Source organism: Rhipicephalus sanguineus, chromosome 5 (genome assembly GCF_013339695.2).
Source record: "Rhipicephalus sanguineus isolate Rsan-2018 chromosome 5, BIME_Rsan_1.4, whole genome shotgun sequence".
Taxonomy (NCBI): Eukaryota; Metazoa; Arthropoda; class Arachnida; order Ixodida; family Ixodidae; genus Rhipicephalus; species Rhipicephalus sanguineus.
The window spans coordinates 135,455,612-135,474,031 of NC_051180.1; the positions used below are offsets into that span (position 1 = coordinate 135,455,612).

The following is an 18,420-nucleotide window of genomic DNA, read 5'->3' on the forward strand; positions in this document are numbered from 1 at the left end:
ATAATAATAATAATAATAATAATAATATAATAATAATAATAATAATAATAATAATAATAATAATAGTTGGGGTTTAAATTCCCAAAACCACGATATGATTATGATTGACGCCGTAGTGGAGGGCTCCGGAAATTTCGACCTCCTGGGGTTCTCTAAGGTGCACCTAAATATAAGTACACGGGCCTCAAGCATTCCCTGTTCAATCGAAAATGCAGCTGTCGCGGCCGGGATTCGATCCCGCCACCTTCGGGTCAGCAGCCGAGCAGCATAACCGCTAGACCACCTTGGCGCGTGTATGTAAATGCGTTAAGACACGATGGAAAATTGAAGGGTTTGAAAGCGAGAGGCATATTTGAAGCTATAAAAAAGTATATAAAAAAGAAAATAACGGCTTGGAAAAGCATGCGAGTACTCTTTTGTAGCAGACGTTCACAGTGAATCAAAGTTAGCCAAGCTCTAAGAAACTGTTGAAGCCATGAACCACGTTTGACACAGTTTCAAGCCATTTGGTTTCTCTAACGACGAACGCAAGCTGCACAGAAGAAACACGTATATTAACGCAAAAATCGAGAGTTTCGGCGATTCATGTATGTTTCCGAGTAGCACGCGCACGAGAAAAAGAAAAAAGAAGAGGCATGTAGTCGGCCGAAAGCAAAACGACTAAATGTACTCTTGGGCATCATTAGACATTCTAGGGAGTGCCGTTGGCTCGCCTGCAAGGCTGTTCGCCACGTCCAGAGAAAATAGGATTGGAGAGGGAGGGGGGAAAACAGAATCACCGGTACACTTTGAAAGAACGACGCTGCAGCTAGGAAAAAACGAAAGCCGGACTCCTGCCCACCAACCCCAAGATGTATTTAGCAGCACTTCACCGCCGTTTGGTCTCCATATAAGTTTTTTCTACTTCACGATATACTTTGGTCGCCGAAAAAGGTCAGCAAAGGAGAATATATATGTCAGCTCTCAAAAAGGCTGTTCATATTATTGACTGCTTGTTTTCCATCTTGTTTCATTTTGCATCTGCCGAAAGAAACACGAAGGGAACGCGGCAGTGTAAGAGGGGCGGGGAAGGGGAAGAGGGCAAATAGGAAAGGGAAGAGTGGTGGAACGATGTTGGGCGAGCAGAGTCGCGGCTTCGTTCGTTCTCTGGAGCGGACTCAAGCTCCGGATAGCCCGAAGGCAGCATTGGCGAGAAACTTCGAACGATAGAAACAGTGCTCGCCCGTGCCCTCTTGGAAGAGAAAAGTTCTTGAAGATAAATTTGGTACAACTTTTCCATGTTCTTTTTATCGGTACATCAGGCGATAATCGAAAACCGCAACGCGTGGTTGTTGTTTAGAACCCGCTGCTTTAGGCTTTCGTGTTTTTTTAGGGTGCAGATGAAAACAAAACGTAGGAAATGGGAGCGAGTAACGCTTGGCTGACCGACAGACATTCCCGGCTAATACCTCGCCCAGCAGGAACGCTGGCAGTCCCCAACTGCGTTGCCTTCTACCCGAAAAGTTTAAAGCATTCATATGTCCTCCTCATAAGGGAGTGGCAGTGTGTCTATTTCCTGTTGCGGCGGAGCTGCCCGTGACGGACGCGACGTGGTCTAAGCTTCCAGTCGCACCCAATCTGTTCCATCGTATACATTCTGTGGTATTTGAAATCTATTCCGTTCCCCTTACGGACGCATTGATCAGCGAGAAAACTAAAATAACCTAACACTTCGGCGCGTACTACCTTTATTAAAAAAGCTGCTTGTAATTCAGATGCTATAATAGTTGGTGCTCTTGGAGCGCTATATTGCTAAAGCTATAACACCTCCGCTATAATGCTCTTGCAGCGAATGCGGGTTTATGGAATAAATAAATGAATGAATGACTAAATAAATAAATAAATAAATAAATAAATAAATAAATAAATAAATAAATAAATAAATAAATCAGATATCTGCTACTACAACAATAAACAAGCACAAACAACTGCGGTATCTTAGGACTTTGACTATAGGAAAAACAAGAAAATGATGATTTGTAACCTTCGCACAGAAGTCCCTTCTGATAAACGAACACAATTTTATGCAACGTGAGCCGACATCGCGTGTTGTTTTACGATGCGTGAAATGGTGGCCTGCGCGGCGGCTTGGTCTTACACTGATATTTGTGAAGAGAAATAAAGTAACTTCAAATACTTCATTTCAGGTTTAAGATGCAGCATTCATGAAGTGCTAACAAGGTGTTCCGCTAATACTGTACAGCCATAGCACGTGACTACGCAACAACAAAACCACAGCTCTAATGAAAACATGGTTACGAAGACGTAAAGACATGACTACAATCTACAGAACGGGTCCATCTGAAGCATATTTTTGCCGTATTAGAAGCTTGGTCCATCGCTTCACCTTCAGGTGGCAATGAGCGCCACGCAGTCACGAATGCTGTTCGCCGCTTTAGGTAACGTGCCAGATGTGATTTTTAAGGCGTTATTTTCCCATAATCTCGAAACGAGTGGGGATTATAGACGAAAATAACTCGCTCTCATTTCGGGGCTCACACCCATTCTGGTGGTGTTCTCAGCGGATGAGCGTCGTAAGAAGAGGCGGTTTTGTAGGGGGAAGGAGCAGCATCAACTCCATAGTCTTCGCGTGCGTTCTTTTCGTACGAGTTTGGCTGCCCCGCGCGAAATAGATTACACCTTTTTGTTTCTCTCGCATTTTCTCTCGATGGACGTTAGTTCGGGCGAGGCCCACAATCGCTGTCCCGATAGCGCCCTGACGCTTGTTAAGTTTTCGCGTTTATGAGTATTTGCTTCTGAAGTTGCCTTCTTCTTTCCCTATTATTTTTTTTTCTCAACCAACTTCTCACACCTTCTAGCGCGTCCTCCATTCAGCTTGCCCTCCCATCCCTGCCCTAGCTCCACTTTTCACGGTTCTTTTTTTTTTTTTAAGGTTGGCACATTTCTTCCTTTCTTTCCGAAAGAAAAACGTTTGCATTCACGTTTCTAACAGCTGACTGAGTTTGATTGGACATTATGTCAACAGTGACTTGACTCTCGTTTGTTCCTTGGAAACACGAAACAATAAAAAAAGAAAGAAACGGTTTATAACGTATTTTGGAGTGCATTCTGTTCTTTTTCATTTTTGCAATGCTACAGGTGTAGCGGTATCGCAGTCTTTTTAATTAAGCTAAATTGCACAACCTTAACGTCGATGACTGTGCTCTGTTTTCAGAGTAGTGACGATTTTCCGTTGGTCGAATCTCGTGCACGCACCTGGGGTGCGAGGGCTCTGTACCCCCACTGGCGGTGGCCACATATTCACTCTCATAGACCAGTGTCCATTGATGTTTTGCGGTGATTCGGGGCTATGGTATATGTTCTTATGCCGACTCTCACTAAATAATTTCAGTGAGGTAAAACCTTCACATTTAGTCCCAGTGCGGTGATGAGTTCACAGGAGAAACCAGGTTAGCAGTTTGAAGACGCTTTAGCGCTCAACGCATTACGATTGGTCAGAGTGGGCGCACCGAGCGCGGCGCACAATGTGAAAACCTTTTTTTCAGTCATGCCACAGAATCGTTCAATGTTATAAAGAAAAAGTTACATGGTGAGCTTAGAGGCCGTCAGTCTAACCAACGTCGGTCTGACTTAGATAAGCGTAAAATTCACGAAGTTCCTTTTAACCATCGCAATTTCCTTATTAACCGTGAAATATGGCAGTTCGGTACCCCAAAGGACCGTTTATTTCTGAAGATATGCGAAAACATCTGCAGTGCACATCAGCTATTCCTGAATTCTCAACACATTCACTCAGCAAAGTATTTTATTTTGCTGGCGCTCGTTTCCCACCGACGCTTGCGAGTCATTTGTGACTGCAAATGATGTGTCGAAAAAAAAAGCGCGCTACGTCATAGAATAACCAAAATTCTGGCAAATGCGAGTGCTAGTTTCGGGAGTGCTGCACGCTCTTCGAATAATAGAGCGCGTGATGCCCCCCCCCCCCTCCCCCACTTTCTAACAACTTTCCTTGGTCGGCCGGCACGCGTCGGGCCACGTCAACGCACACGGCACGTGTGTGCTAGGCGCCTCCGCTGCCAGGTTGTCCCGTCACAACCGGCGCGCTGCCGCACCTCAGTGGCGCATGCGCGGTGCCATCTGCATGCCCTCGTGCTGCCGCGCCTGGCAGGAATAAATGGCCGCGGAGATGGACGACCTGTCCGACGCTGTTTACATGGCCCTGAGTGATGCGCATTTTTCCCGCCTGCTGCTTGCTCTTCGACTTTTCGCAGTATTTGATGACATCACCTTTGCTGATCGAGGATGTAGCAACCCCAATACTTCATAACTTTGCCTACGATGTTCAAGCATAATTTAAAAAGCCGGTCTGAAACTGACTAATCTCCCCGTCTTTCCGTCCATTTCTTCCTTTCTTGAGTCACTTATGCAGATTTCACAGAGAGACGTCGGGATGTACATTGCAGGTTGCATACGCGACAAAACCACGGACCTAGAATTACGTTCGAGTGCCATATATTGTGTCCCTCATTCGCTTTGTTCTGTCTTACACGCGCAGTGCTTCGCGACGAGTTCCGCCAGCTTCCAAAGAGCATCCACGTTGCGGGTGGGGAGTCGGCGACGCTGGAATGCGTTCCTCCCAGGGGCCACCCCGAGCCCACAGTCACCTGGTTCAAGGACGGCGTCCAGGTGCAGCCGGGCACGGGGCGCGTTCGCCTCCTGGTTCAGGGCGCGCTCGTGATAGCCGACGTACGCCCGTCCGATCAAGGACGCTACGTGTGCCGGGCGGCCAACATGCTCGGCACCAGGGACTCGCCGGCGGCAGTGCTCTCTGTGCACAGTAAGTGATATTCTATTTGACGACAAGCTGCGCATGCGCATGACGCGCATCTTGGATGAGGCGATCATGAGGCTTCTGTTGCGTTCCGGTGATTAACTATGCTTACAACACAGACACCGGATATGTCGTTATGCCATATACGAGTTTATATATATATGGCACAATGACAGAGCCGGTTCCCGTGCCACTTCTTGACTGACTCGCTATCTTCCCACACTATAGTCTGGGAAGATAACAATTCAGTTAAAGGAGTTGGGCGAGTTAATTTAGCATGACGAATACGGGAACACACTTAAAGGACGTGAATGAGAGATGTGCTTTGTTTGCCTTTCTTCACTTATCCTCCACGTCTTTTAAGCGCATCTCCATCATCAACGAGATAATTAGTCTTAGTACCTTCCAGAGCCTTCTGTCTAAGCAACCTGTTTGAGAGTGTTGTGCGCTCAGTATAAAATGCATTGTGTCACCCGTTGTGAGTGTTGACTTTCCACCACAGCTAAGCCGTATTTCGTCCGAGTCCCGGAAGATGTGACGTCACTGGCGGAAGAGTCCGTCGAGTTCCAGTGCAAAGTTAACGGCGACCCCAAGCCGACGGTCACGTGGAGGAGGCAGGATGGCAAGATGCCCGTTGGCAGGTGAGTCACGTGACCAGAAACACTGGAGCAACGCGGGTTCCTGCACCAACCTAAAAGCTTCATAGGATCACTTTTTGCGATGCAGTGATATGCATCAGACTAGCGTCAGATATGTATTTGTGTTTTTGCACAGATGTAGTACTTGTAGGTGCTTACACGCTGTAGACCAGGATTTCTGAGGTCCACAAAAACGCAAGTTCCAAAACGCAAATCCGTTGCCGTTTCGCCCAGAGCGTGGCCCGATTTCCCGCATCAGATTACGCATGAGGACGGCAAAAGCTCGGTTAACAAATGTTCTTTGAGAAATGGAAGCAAGAAAAGTGGAAACCCGAGTCATTATGTTTAACTGGGGATATGGACGTAATTTGCTTAAAAGCTATAGCAGAATGTATTGGTGAAGTGGGCGCCGGCGTCTAATGTGAGCGTTTGCGTGCTCAACAGTTGCCCTTTGAGATGTGCGTGCTTGCTTCTCTGCAATGGTATCCTCTATGCGGGAAAGCCATCCCGCTACTTGCGTATTACAAGATCGGATTGCGAAATAGGAAAATAAATACGAAAGGAAACGACGAAATTAGCATTTGAATGTCACACATTCTCGATGGATGTTATTATTTTTCTTCGTGCTTTTTTTTTTAAATCTAGATATGCGGAATGTTCTTGTATTTCGTTTACTCGTGCCTTCTTCGTGATTTTCTAAAGAGTAGGTGTGTTGAAAGTGTTATTGGTGAAATATGAGCCGCAGGTGTGCGCAATTTCTTTGTTTGTTTGAAATGTATCAGCTATAAATAGCTTTGTCGCCTGCTTTTAAATAAAACTGAGACATAAAATCTAAACAATTTTGAACCGAAGACTACGCATACAGCTAAGGCGGTAATGAAACACATAAACCTGCCATCGCAACCTGGTCCTCGGCATGTAGACATCGGTGTTGAAAGCTGTATCTGCAAGAACAATTTACGCAAACACAACCCTTGCATCTATTGCTATTCATGAAGCTGAATGCAGGTGCACCTTCAGTTCTTACAAGATGACGACAGGAACTGATTGATGCGATGCAGAGGCAGCATAGTAAAAACTGAGCGAGTATGGAGCTTTCATTAAAAAAAAAAAACGCCTACATCCGGTAATCGATATATAGCGTCGGTAGTTTCGTAAAAGCTTGGGCTGCATGCATACTGGTTTTTAGTGATTAAAAGAAGAAAAATGGCCTTTAACTATTCCAAAGTTTAATTGTTCTGGGGTTCTCCCGTCGGCGTTAATTATTCGAAAACTATTCGAAAAATATTCGGTATTTCGAGTATGTACTATTCGACTCGAGTACCGAATCGAATAGAATGCTATTCGATTCGTTATTCGAAATTTTCGAATATTCGCACACCCCTAATAAATACATAATGCAAAGCGTTTGATTAAAAAAGACAAGGCGATCTGACAACTGTTGTTTTTCTTTCAGGGCTTACGTTCAAGAGGACAAGAGTTTGCACATTAAGAATGTCGCTCTCCCAGACGAGGGAACATACATTTGTGAATCAGAAAACATTGTTGGCTCAGTCTCTGCTTCGGCTACATTAACAGTCCACTGTAAGTACCCACTCCTTCATGTTAGCTCAGCAACATAGAGTTCTTTCCTGGTTTCCGATAGAGTCTGGCGCAAAGACTCCAGTGTTTGCTTCTAATTACGTTTATGTCCGAGCCCTAGCTGCAGAGTATGTTTTCGCGCAGTGTGCAGGATAATCGCGAATACTGACACCTGCAATGCACATCCCAAATCAATCACCCCTGCAACGAATGAAACCCTGTTTGCGTTGACTTACGCAGTGTTCAGGATAATTGTTATTGCAAGTGACAATAACAGTCCATTAGCCTTCAATAAGTCAGAAAAACGAGGAAAGTTTCGCACATGTTTTCATAATCAAGTGGAAATAGTTGCTTCATGATGTACAATGAATCAACTCTAGCCGATGACTGCATCACGAACAAGTGAATCGCCTGTCGGCAGTGTTCTTGCACACAGTGTTTCTTACATTGCAGATAATGAGTTCTCATAGCGTGTAGCGAGCTTATCAAATTGTTCCTTGCGCTATAAAAACTATATTGTGATTCATGCGTGCAGCAAGGCTGCCGGCCGTCAAATACAAAGACGTTGATAATCGCCCCCACTAAGAGATACTGTCCTGCGCGTTCATTTTTTTTTTGTTTTCTGTCATTTTGCATAAATGTAGAACGGGGAAATAAATAAATAACTATTCTCCTTATTTGTCAACACCTGTCCCTACGAACGTTAACTGTGCTCCTTTATTACTGCTCGATTAATTTTCGATGCAAGCTTTGGCATAACTTCGCTTTATAATATTGCCCTTCCCTAATATGAGCCGAAGCGCATCCCTACAGCCCGCTCTTGCGCAATATCTAGATTGGAAGGCCTCCTCTAATCAAGTAGTTGCAAGTGGTTCCAATTAGTTACAGCTTCGTGCACTATGCGTAACATGTAAACTAGCCCTCGACAAAAATTATCTGCAGTGTAAAACGTCACTACTGGCTTCCGCTGTGAACAAATACGCTATTTTGTCTAAACGTGAGAACGTAAAGCTGTAACTTACGTTTCTCTGTGATGATGTTCTCCTGCTAATATTACGGGAATACGAAGTTTGAAAACAGTGAGTTACATTATGGTAAGACAACCCGGATCCGTATAGACTTCAGTTTAAGCGAGAACTCAGCCGAATGATCCCTAAACTCTTGTTTAGTGAACCATTTACAAGAAGGTTGTGGATACCTGCTCAGATTTTTTCTTGTCTCATTTCAGCGCGTCCTACATTCCGCCTCACGCCTCAGAACCAGAAAGTGGGGCTCAACGGTGTCGCCAAGTTTGACTGTCTTGCGACAGGCAACCCCCCACCTTCCGTGTTCTGGACCCGAGAAGGCAACCAGGTTAGGATTATTACAACTCTGTCATTATACATATCTCACTAATCCGTACAAGGAATAGGAGGCCATTTTTGTCACATGCCAAACATTTCTAAATGAGTATTGGTTCACTCTGAAGCGCAATTGCGCTTCAGCGTGAATCAATACTCATTTAGCAATGTTGTGCAGAACTTACTGAGCATTAATGCTCAGTAAGTTCTGCACAAGTCAACATTAGTGCGCCATGGGAATTGAACTCGCACTGATGAAGATTTATAGACAGGAACAGCAGATTGCCAAGTTTTCTGAAGCTTCGCAGAATACGCCCGAACTGTCGCACGATCGCAGGAAAGAACCGCTACTCGTCTATGTCGGCTTGGGCTTTTGCGGTCAAACAGCAAATATTTCGTGATTGGTTGATGAAAATCGACAGGTGTCTGCTGGCTAGCCCAAGCATGGCGGTTTCAATACAGTTGAGTAAAAAAGAAACGTTCTTCGATTCTTGCTGTTGTGCCCCTAGTCTAAATGACGTACTAGTGTCGGTGGCCGCAATTAATCAGACCTAGTCACACGTGGCAGCCTAAAACCTCGCCTCCCCAATTTGTTGCCATTTTACCCGCGCAGGTGCTGATGTTTCCGGGCAAGTCACATGGCCGCTTCTCGGTGAGCAACGAGGGCACACTGACTATCAGCGGTGTGCGAAAGGAGGACCGCGGCTACTACGTCTGTTCGGCGCTGTCGGTGGTGGGCTCGAGCATGGCCAACGGTCACCTGGAGGTGACCGCGCTCGCCGACCTTCCGCCTCCCATCATACGACTCGGACCGGCCAACCAGACTCTGCCGCTGCACACGGCCGCCCAACTGCCCTGCGATGCGACTGGTACGCCCAAGCCCACTGTGCAGTGGCTCTACAACGGGGCTCCACTAAGGATTGAGGAGAGGCCCCGATACACCCTTGTGCAGTCCGGCACCCTTCAGATACAAGGTGAGGGCATGGCTCTATCGAGAAATCTCATAGCATGTGCAAAGGAAATACATAACTACATGAAGAAGGTTTGCGGGTGGCTTAGTCGGGGAGGCATTGTTCTTAAAGGGGCCCTGCAACACCTTTCTTAGTTATATTGGAATAGTCTCATTATTGACGTATGACTCTTCACGAGTCATATGCCGCAAAAAATTTTCGAATTCGTCAAGTCTAAGTGGTGTTACGAAATTATAGAGATCACGTTCCGCAGCTTTCTTCCTCCACTTAACGCCGCGAGCGCGCGGAAAGCTGCGCGGGGCGTGAAGGGAGGGAGGACGGAGGTGCGAGGAGGCGCCGAAGAGTTACGTCAGCGCCGGCGCCATTTTCTTTCTTCATTTTTTTCTCTCTGGCGTCTCGGCGCAACCACGTGGTCTGTGGCGCCACTTCCGGTCAGCTTGCGTGGTCGTCTCCATCGCACAGTGTATCGCGCGTGCTTGAAAACTGCGAGTCGGTTTGGTAATGTTGGATGTGCACCTCGAACTGCCGTAGTGTTTTCATCGCTCTGCCAGCCATGGACGCAAACCTGCGTGCGCGTTTGGAACGAATGACAGCTGAGATGGGTTTCGACCCACACTCCGATACACCGCCTCGTCGCACTGCTCGCGCTTGAATCGTATTCAACACGGTAAAGTTGCGTGCACCCTTCTCCCAGTGGCGGTACTTCGATGCTGTTTGCTCTTCGAATGCGGGCGCACAGCGAGTGCGGGCTGACAACAAAGAACTAAAGACTAGAAGACAGGATCGTGGGGCATCGGGCCGGCGCGGACCCATCCCACGGCTGTCTGCAGCTACCGTGAAAATGCGAGTCTGCTTGGTCGCTGTGTCGCGGTTTCTCGGGAACGCGAGACTACGGGGAGGATACGCCGAAGTACGGCTCGATGACATACTGAACAGACAGCGAACGGGACTCTCGCCATACAGCGAACACAGGTATCCTAAACTAGCCGGCGCCAGCATTGTTATCGGAGAAATGCTGCACCGCTGCCTCGGTCGGTCGTGAGAACGTGCCGACGATGCTGTTTCTAGCTGACGAGGCAACACTCGAACGGCTGCCACTCTCAACGGCAACCGGCGATGGTCAAAAGCACAGAAATATTCACGATTTCGGCACTGCGCATGGTGAAGAAAACGCAACCACGTAACTACGAGCAGACGAGCTGTCGGTGAGACCGGAAGTTCTAATATTAATGTTTGTTCGGTGTTTTAACGGCATAACACAATATAAACATACATATTATGTACTTATTGAACTGAAAATTGACAACGAGGGTAATAATGAGGGTGTTATCGTGATTATAACATCAGCCAATGGTGTAACTGCCGACAATCGCGTCATATATTGCGGACTAATACATCATTTGTCGAGAGAAGAGGGAGCGATTTTCAGGTGACTTTGAGAATTTATTGTAAATTCCAGGCCGCTCGCTTCGCTATAATATTTGGCTCGCGTGTTCTCGGGAGCCTCGACTACCGATTGGCAGCGCTTTTTGACCCAGCTCAAAAAGTGTTGCAGGGCCCTTTAAATTTGCAACACAAGAACATGAAAAAGAAAAGAAAGAAGAGACAGCACTCTGTCCTGCCTATTCCCTTTTTCGGTTTGTTTTCGTGCTTGAACAGCATAAAATACAGGTCAGCATGAAACATTGTTACACCTCAGATGGTAGTTATCTGACATTTAAAGGCTGCGATGGTTTCCTCTTAATAGTCTCAGTTATATCGCCGTTGTTAGAAACCACTCGGAAAATAAAATTGGTCTAAGCTACATGTTGAAAATTAAACATATTAGTTACTAATGCCAACATCCTTCTCAGCGTCATAACAATGGCCAACTGGTAAAATAGCCCCACGAGGGGCCCCTTTATTCGTGCCATGCTTTTTTCCTTCAAAGATCTCCAAATGCTGGACAGTGGAGCGTACACCTGCAAAGCTTCGAGCGAAAGCGGCGAGACATCTTGGACAGCGTCGCTCACTATTGAATCTCCGCATAATCCCAACGTCAATTTCCACCGCTCTCCTGACCCGTCCACGTTTCCTGGCCCTCCTTCTCAGCCGGTGCCCGTAAACACAACAGAGACATCGATAACGCTTGCCTGGAGACGCAGCGAGAAAGTGGGTGCGTCATCACTCAAAGGATACACAAGTGAGTTGGTGTTATTCATTTTATTAACGAAATGTAACAAAACATATTGAAGAAACAGGTAGAAAATGACAGCCATGTTTCTTAATGACCAAAGTGAACTAATTGTTTGGTTACAATTTTCACATATAGTGATGGTATAACAATAAGGTATAATGAGATGCAGTCTTAGTTTATGCGTGGCATCATTAAAGGTAACTTATTAGTGTTCACTCGAATATCTTCTGGAAAGAGCACAAAATGAAACACACCTCCGCTCTTTTTCACTTGCAGTTGAATACTACAGCAGCGACTTGCAGAGCGGCTGGGTCCTGGCAGCCCACCGAGTGCTTGCTGAGAAATACACCATCCAAGCTTTGCGTCCCGACTCACGTTACGTTTTCATTGTGCGAGCAGAGAATTCTCACGGGCAAGGTGTCCCTAGCCCTGTGTCTGAACCTATACGAACTCTAGGTGAGTGCGATTTTCACCATAAACTCGCTATGTTATTCGAATTAAATGAAATTGCAGGATTGCATTAGATTAAATGCGGTTCCTCTAAACCGCATTTTGGCTCGTGAGGAATATCGTTGCGATTTGCTCCGTATAGATTATAACGGCTACTCGTAATCAGACTGACGTGAACGCGCTTACGTCTCACTTCCATCAGAGTGGGGACACCGCGGCAGCGAATTTAAAATTGAGGCATCAAGCTTAGTAGAATTCCGTAGCTGAACATTTTCTTCGCACATCACAAACAAGTATAGCAGCAGCTGCTGCACCCCATGAACTTCAGTTAACGATTAGACATTGCCTCATGTGCGGCATCGATTTAGAGAAGTTTATCAGTATCCCTGTATTCTTTTTAAACTTTCCAATGATCTATAGATGCACGAATACACTGTCCGACCGGAATATCTATAGTCGGATACAACTTAAGAAAGTAGGATAGTCCTAGTCTGAAGTGAATACTTGAAATAGAAATGACAGCCAGAAAAATGTTCGGGTAGTTACAAATGATGCATTTTACATATCAAGACCAATGCGAACGGTGGAACCAAAAGGAAGTTGATGGTGCGGTAGAGAAAATAGCTTCCTAAATATTGTTTTCAGTGGTCTTAGTAAATCTGACAATTAAAATAACCAGCTTCGATCTATTATTTATCAAATATCAAAATTGTAGCGCCTTGTATTTCGTTCAGTAATGATTATTTATTTGGACATGAACTGTGCACTTGATCTAAACAACATGCAGCTCGTTGTTCAAAACATTTCCATGCGCAAACAAGAAATCTGTGGCTTGGATAAAGATTTTCGCTTTTCATCGCAATCGCTGTAAGTGTAGATTAAGCGCGCGACAAACCACTCAGTGCAAGCAACTAATGTAGTAACTGCTGCTAACCTTAGGTTAACATAAATTATGACGTATCCTAAGTATCTGTCTCAGGCGGCTTGCAAAGTTTTCAGTGGTCAATATAAGAAAACGGCAATAGTTATGACGCACAGCTGCAAGAAAGTTATGCTCAATGAGCAGTAAATTGCATGAGATTTTGTCGGTCGAAATAAGACCGTTAGAGGGAATGGCTCGTTTGCATTTCTTTTTCAGGAATGGCGCCACATTTTCTCCCAGAGTTCAACCTTGACGAGGCACGTGCAAAACTCAGCGCGTGCATTGTGTCCCTGCAAGACATACGGGCTGTCAGCTCAACAGCCGTGAAGCTCAATTGGAAGGTGCGCCCTATTGCTTCATCAAGCTTCAGTGTCGTTTCATTTAAGGCATTGTAATCTAATCTACACAGAAGGAACTTGAATTCCAGTTGGCACCAGCGATATTTTTATCATAAGTCGTGGTATGCATGCATTATACACATAGTAGAAGGCTGGTTCTTAGAGGAAATTGATTATGCCGGTCAGATGTAACTTCAAGTGCGTGTGGAAATGTCTTGCTGGCACCTTGAAGTGCGCTTACATGGACGCTCGCCTGGAATACTTGCCGGTGGCACACATGATTTTCGATATATTAGAACTGTGCTGCAACTAAACGCATTTAGCGAGGACTCAAAATTCTGACGCAGGGAGTGAAGGCCAGTGCAATTTCTTTTGTATTGAGTGTGCCAAGCATTATGCTGATATTATGCATCTTTTGAGAAATACATTTGCGTCATGTTGTTCAAGTGCATCAGGAAGAAGGAAAACCTCATTAAAATGGACATACGTACACGGCCCCAAATGCAAGTTCTTAGCGCAGCTAGCTTGAGTTCGCGTTGTTTCTACATTGAAACCGTATCCTGCACTGCCGAAAAGCCGCTCTGTTCGCCTTGACAAATCGCTGTCTTTCTTTGTGTCGCTCAGATCCAGGGCATGAGGGACTACGTGGAAGGCTTTTATATTCGGTTCCGAGACATGAGTGGCGGCTCGCAAAAGTACAACATGGTGACTGTGCTGAACGGAGGAGCACTCTCATACGTGCTCAACGACCTGAAGAAGTTCACGAAGTACGAGTTCTTTCTTGTGCCCTTCTACAGAAGCGTCGAAGGCCCACCAAGCAACTCGAGGAGTGTTCAGACCATGGAAGACGGTAAGTACGAAAAGTTTCTTTGCGTACCATGTATGTATGTATGTATGTATGTATGTATGTATGTATGTATGTATGTATGTATGTATGTATGTATGTATGTATGTATGTATGTATGTATGTATGTATGTATGTATGTATGTATGTATGTATGTATGTATGTGTGTGTGTATGTATGTATGTATGTATGTATGTATGTATGTACATTCGCACTTCTTTCTAGTCGTACAGCTTGTTTCCGATTATAATTGCCCTAATTTCTTATGTGCGTCACGAATTCTTTGTGCGGTTGTGACACTTCGCGAACAGCTTTACTCGCAGGCCTAGCATATGCGCACAAAATAAGGTGTGGCCGGATAAAGGGCGCACCGATGATTGGTTGGCGTAATGGGGAGATAGGGTTGACGACATTGTGCGCAGCGATGAAAAGGAGCAGGTCAGCCGACGTAGACTGGTAGGCAGAAGGTAATATTCAGCAACTTTCTGAAGGGTTACATGATAAAGCCGTGAATATGAAAACCATGTACGGTCCAGCTAAAGGCAGTCGAATCTGCCTTACTCTACTTAATCCTAGGGAATAAATAGATAGATAGATAAATAAATAAATAAATAAATAAATAAATAAATAAATAAATAAATAAATAGAGGAGGCCAGGAGGAATAATCCAACACTGATTTGTCAGAATGTCGATCGCGCTGGGAAGTCATGTAAAGTAGTTCAGAGCAGGCCAGTAGGTGCTCGTCATTCCAGTCAGCAGTTAGCCTACAGTTCGTCCTAAGTAAACAGCTAAAGAAGCAAATTGCTTACTGCTGTTACCGAAGCGCCAAATTACAGCACACCACGTGGTGACATCACACGACTCTTTCCACAGTGCCCACTGCACCACCCGAAAGTGTGGAAGTGCAAGTTGTGAATGGCACAACGGCGACCATCTTCTGGTCACCTCCGCCGCCTCAGCACCGCAATGGAAGACTTAGAGGATATAATGTAAGCACTTTTGTCACCTTTTCTTGACTTTGGGGCATGTTTACACGCCACCATATGCGCATATTTTACGTTAACCGCATTGCTTTTATTATGCAGTTAAAGATCGTAAGTTGTAGACGTCGTGAACTGCCGTTATAAGCAACCAAGTAGCATTCATGAGCTATTTGATTGCTTATAACCGCATTCATGAATTTGATATTGCGTTTGTTTAAAAGAAAACACCGTGCACTGCATTGCCCTCTATTAATCGTGAAATGACAATAACAGGTTGAAGTAATCAGGAGCGAGCAAGTGAAGCAACAGTATGGCAGTGTTTCAGTTGTTGAAGGTTAAAACAGACAATAACATTTCATGCAGGTTTACGTGGACGGAAACTCTTCCAATATTCACCTGAACCAGAGCACGAACTCTACGACTAACAGCCTTACGCTAAACAACCTGAAGACAGGAGCTTCTTACGAAGCACGTGTCGTGGCGCTGACTACAGTAGGTGGTGGACCAGCCAGCAGTGTCGTCCAGTTCAAAATGGGTGAGCTGTGGTACTTTCCTACAATTTTCTAAGGGCACCATGCATAATTCATTGCATCACCTTTCGTGCGACGGGAGTAACGTGAGCGTCAAGTGTGGCTTTCGAGGAGCCCTGCAACACTTTTCCAAGTGGTCATCGAATGGCTTCATTAAAGGAGTTTATTGTCTCACGAATCGACTGCCGCAAAAATGTGTAGACTCCGTCGAGTACGAACGGAGTTAGAGATTTGTCGTACGCGTTAAGCGTTTCCTCTCTCCTTTTGTACCAGCGACCGCGCTGAAAGCTATGCAGAGGGGGGGGGGGGGGGTATGACAAAGGGCCAGGAAGCTACGGGAGTAAGCGGCAAGTGGCAAGGCCAAGGCTCCCGCGGCCATGCGATGCTCAGCGTCTGTCCTGTCAACTTCCTTCCTTCTGTTCTGGCTGTTTGTGGGCTGATACAATTTACAGTATGTTGCACCAATTGGCCCAGCATGTCACCATCTTGAACTACGTTCGTTCGTCAGCGCGTGTCATGACCTTGAGCAATTTCTTTTTTATTTTTTTCTTCGAACGTGCGACTTACTTTCAGTGTGATCGCGAATGCGCCAGCGGGAACGTGGCGGCATCCCGTGGCGGCCGCGTTAGCTATGCATCTCACGATGCTCTAATCAGCCAATGGCCGTGGACATTGGGTTTGTAACGCGGTCACTGGGGTTTATGGCATCATTTGCCGAGGGAACATGTGAGCTATTTCTAGCTGACTTTGAGAATTAATTGGAAATTCGTGACCTCGTGCTGCGCTATAATATTTGGCTCACATCTTCTCAGGAGCGTCGACTACCGATCGGCAGCGTTTTCGGACCATGCTGAAAAATTGTTGCAGGGCCTCATTAAATGTCATGCGGGGAACGTTCTACTAAAGTGTGTTGCAGTCACATGGTATCACACAACACGCACACTCATGTGGCGGGTACTGAGCACTCGACAAGGCTACAGTGTAGAAAAGATGGAGGGCACCTTACCTTCCAATGGAATCATATGCACGCCATATCAATGTGATCATCACAAGTGACGCGACGAGCGTGTAGACTCTATATCACGAGAAGAAGCACTGACCAGTTTCATTTTTCGCTGCTAACGTGCCGCAAGGCCAAGGCTTTAATCCAAGTGTAGGAGATCACGTTCGAATATGGTGTTATCAGCATTGAACTAGCGTCGCACGTTTCCAGTGGTAAACGCTGCGGTGCCATCTGGTAGACGAAAATGAAGAACATTCATGTCCCTCGGTGATGTCGTATTCTGCGCACTGACAACACAAATTGCGGATCGCAACAGAAACAACAAATGCTGTGGTACAACTAATGAACGGCTTAATTTAGCACTTAATGTTATTGTTGTTATAGTTAACGTAACGGAGTTAATTAAGATCGAAGCAGTCCACACGGGTTCCCGCCCGCTTCTATCGAAATTACATCTTGTTATTGAGATATTCCATCGAGCACGTCTAGATTTTTGCAGGCGTGCTGTTTGGTGTGTGCTCACTCATAGCGCGGAACTTGGTTCCGTAATTCTCACTGAAAGCTTGTGTGTCGAGAAAAATTACTGGTGCGTATTCACGAGTCGAACTGCCAGGCAGTATATTACAAATGTCCACGCTACTCATATGGTTACTTGCAGTAGCAATCCAACGACAAGCGTCTTTCATTACGAATTCGTACCGTGGGTTTCACCGTTCAGCGCATTCTTACATACTGATTGGTAGGTTATTAGTGTCAGGTATTTCCTGAAAGCGTTTCATTTTATTTGTCTTTATTTATTTTCGTTATACAACTGTGCCAAAATGAAGATTATGGTAATGTAGATCTACCATGCATAAGATCTACAGCCATGTCAAGAAAGGAGATGCGAATGGCAGAGAACTCACCCGGAAGACAATCGTCTAGTTACGCATTAGGGCATAATTACATCGTCTGTAACAGCAATACGAATTCGCAACTGAGAAATTAGGTACTGAACATGCGATGGCTTGTCAATATGGCCAATTCTTTTTCTACTTTACAGAAAGCCCAGCTGCATCGACATCACTTTCTACACCTTTCCAAAACATTGTAACGCAGTCATGGTTCATTGCACTCTTTGGATTCTTGCTACTCGTGGCTGTCACAATTTTCGTCCTTCTTTTGATACGAAAACGAAGGCTGCAACATGCAAAGTCACTCGCAACAGGTAAGCACGCGAAGGCGAAAGAAGGGTTTATATTATATTGTTTTTTTTTTCAACCTCCTGCCTAAGAAGTTATATTACATGATCCAGCGAACGTTTTTTCTTGATTTCTTTTTCCTTATGTGATTTTCTAGCATTTCCCCGAAAAATGTTATGATTAAATAGTTGAAAGCATGTACGCCCACCTTCTGCAACTTATCATTCAAGAAAATCAATCAATCAATCAATCAATCAATCAATCAATCAATCAATCAATCAATCAATCAATCAATCAATCAATCAATTTTATTAAGCAGATATACCAACTCTCCGGTAACATCTCCACACATTCATTCATAAAAAACGTGACATCTTTTCTTTCTCTACCCATATTATCTTGTTTGCAATTTACAAATCATGCTTTTCCTTCATTTTCCTCCTAGTTCCTGTGCATAAGCAAGAAGACATCAGGTAGGTAGTTGTGCTTATTAATATATTACGTTTGCATCACTGCTTTGTGTTCACGCTGACTTACACATCGCATGCCTGTTGCACGCTTCGAGAAAATTGTGCTGCCAAACCAATCTACTGAAGGTAATAAAAGTATTGCTTTCCTTGGTCCCCACTT

General features: G+C 45.2%; 1 protein-coding gene across 1 annotated transcript in view; it reads left to right on the forward strand.

The window, feature by feature from the left end:
• Positions 1–18,420, forward strand: part of LOC119394266 (protein sax-3-like) — a 198,354-nt gene that overhangs the window by 168,433 nt on the left and 11,501 nt on the right. The window contains exons 3-15 of the mRNA XM_037661549.2: positions 4,556–4,837; positions 5,334–5,472; positions 6,926–7,053; positions 8,279–8,403; positions 9,004–9,364; positions 11,292–11,543; positions 11,814–11,993; positions 13,126–13,250; positions 13,872–14,097; positions 14,967–15,082; positions 15,440–15,611; positions 17,652–17,816; positions 18,236–18,263. Coding sequence (XP_037517477.1) covers positions 4,556–4,837; positions 5,334–5,472; positions 6,926–7,053; positions 8,279–8,403; positions 9,004–9,364; positions 11,292–11,543; positions 11,814–11,993; positions 13,126–13,250; positions 13,872–14,097; positions 14,967–15,082; positions 15,440–15,611; positions 17,652–17,816; positions 18,236–18,263 — 2,299 coding nt within the window. The remainder of the gene's footprint in view (positions 1–4,555; positions 4,838–5,333; positions 5,473–6,925; positions 7,054–8,278; positions 8,404–9,003; positions 9,365–11,291; positions 11,544–11,813; positions 11,994–13,125; positions 13,251–13,871; positions 14,098–14,966; positions 15,083–15,439; positions 15,612–17,651; positions 17,817–18,235; positions 18,264–18,420) is intronic.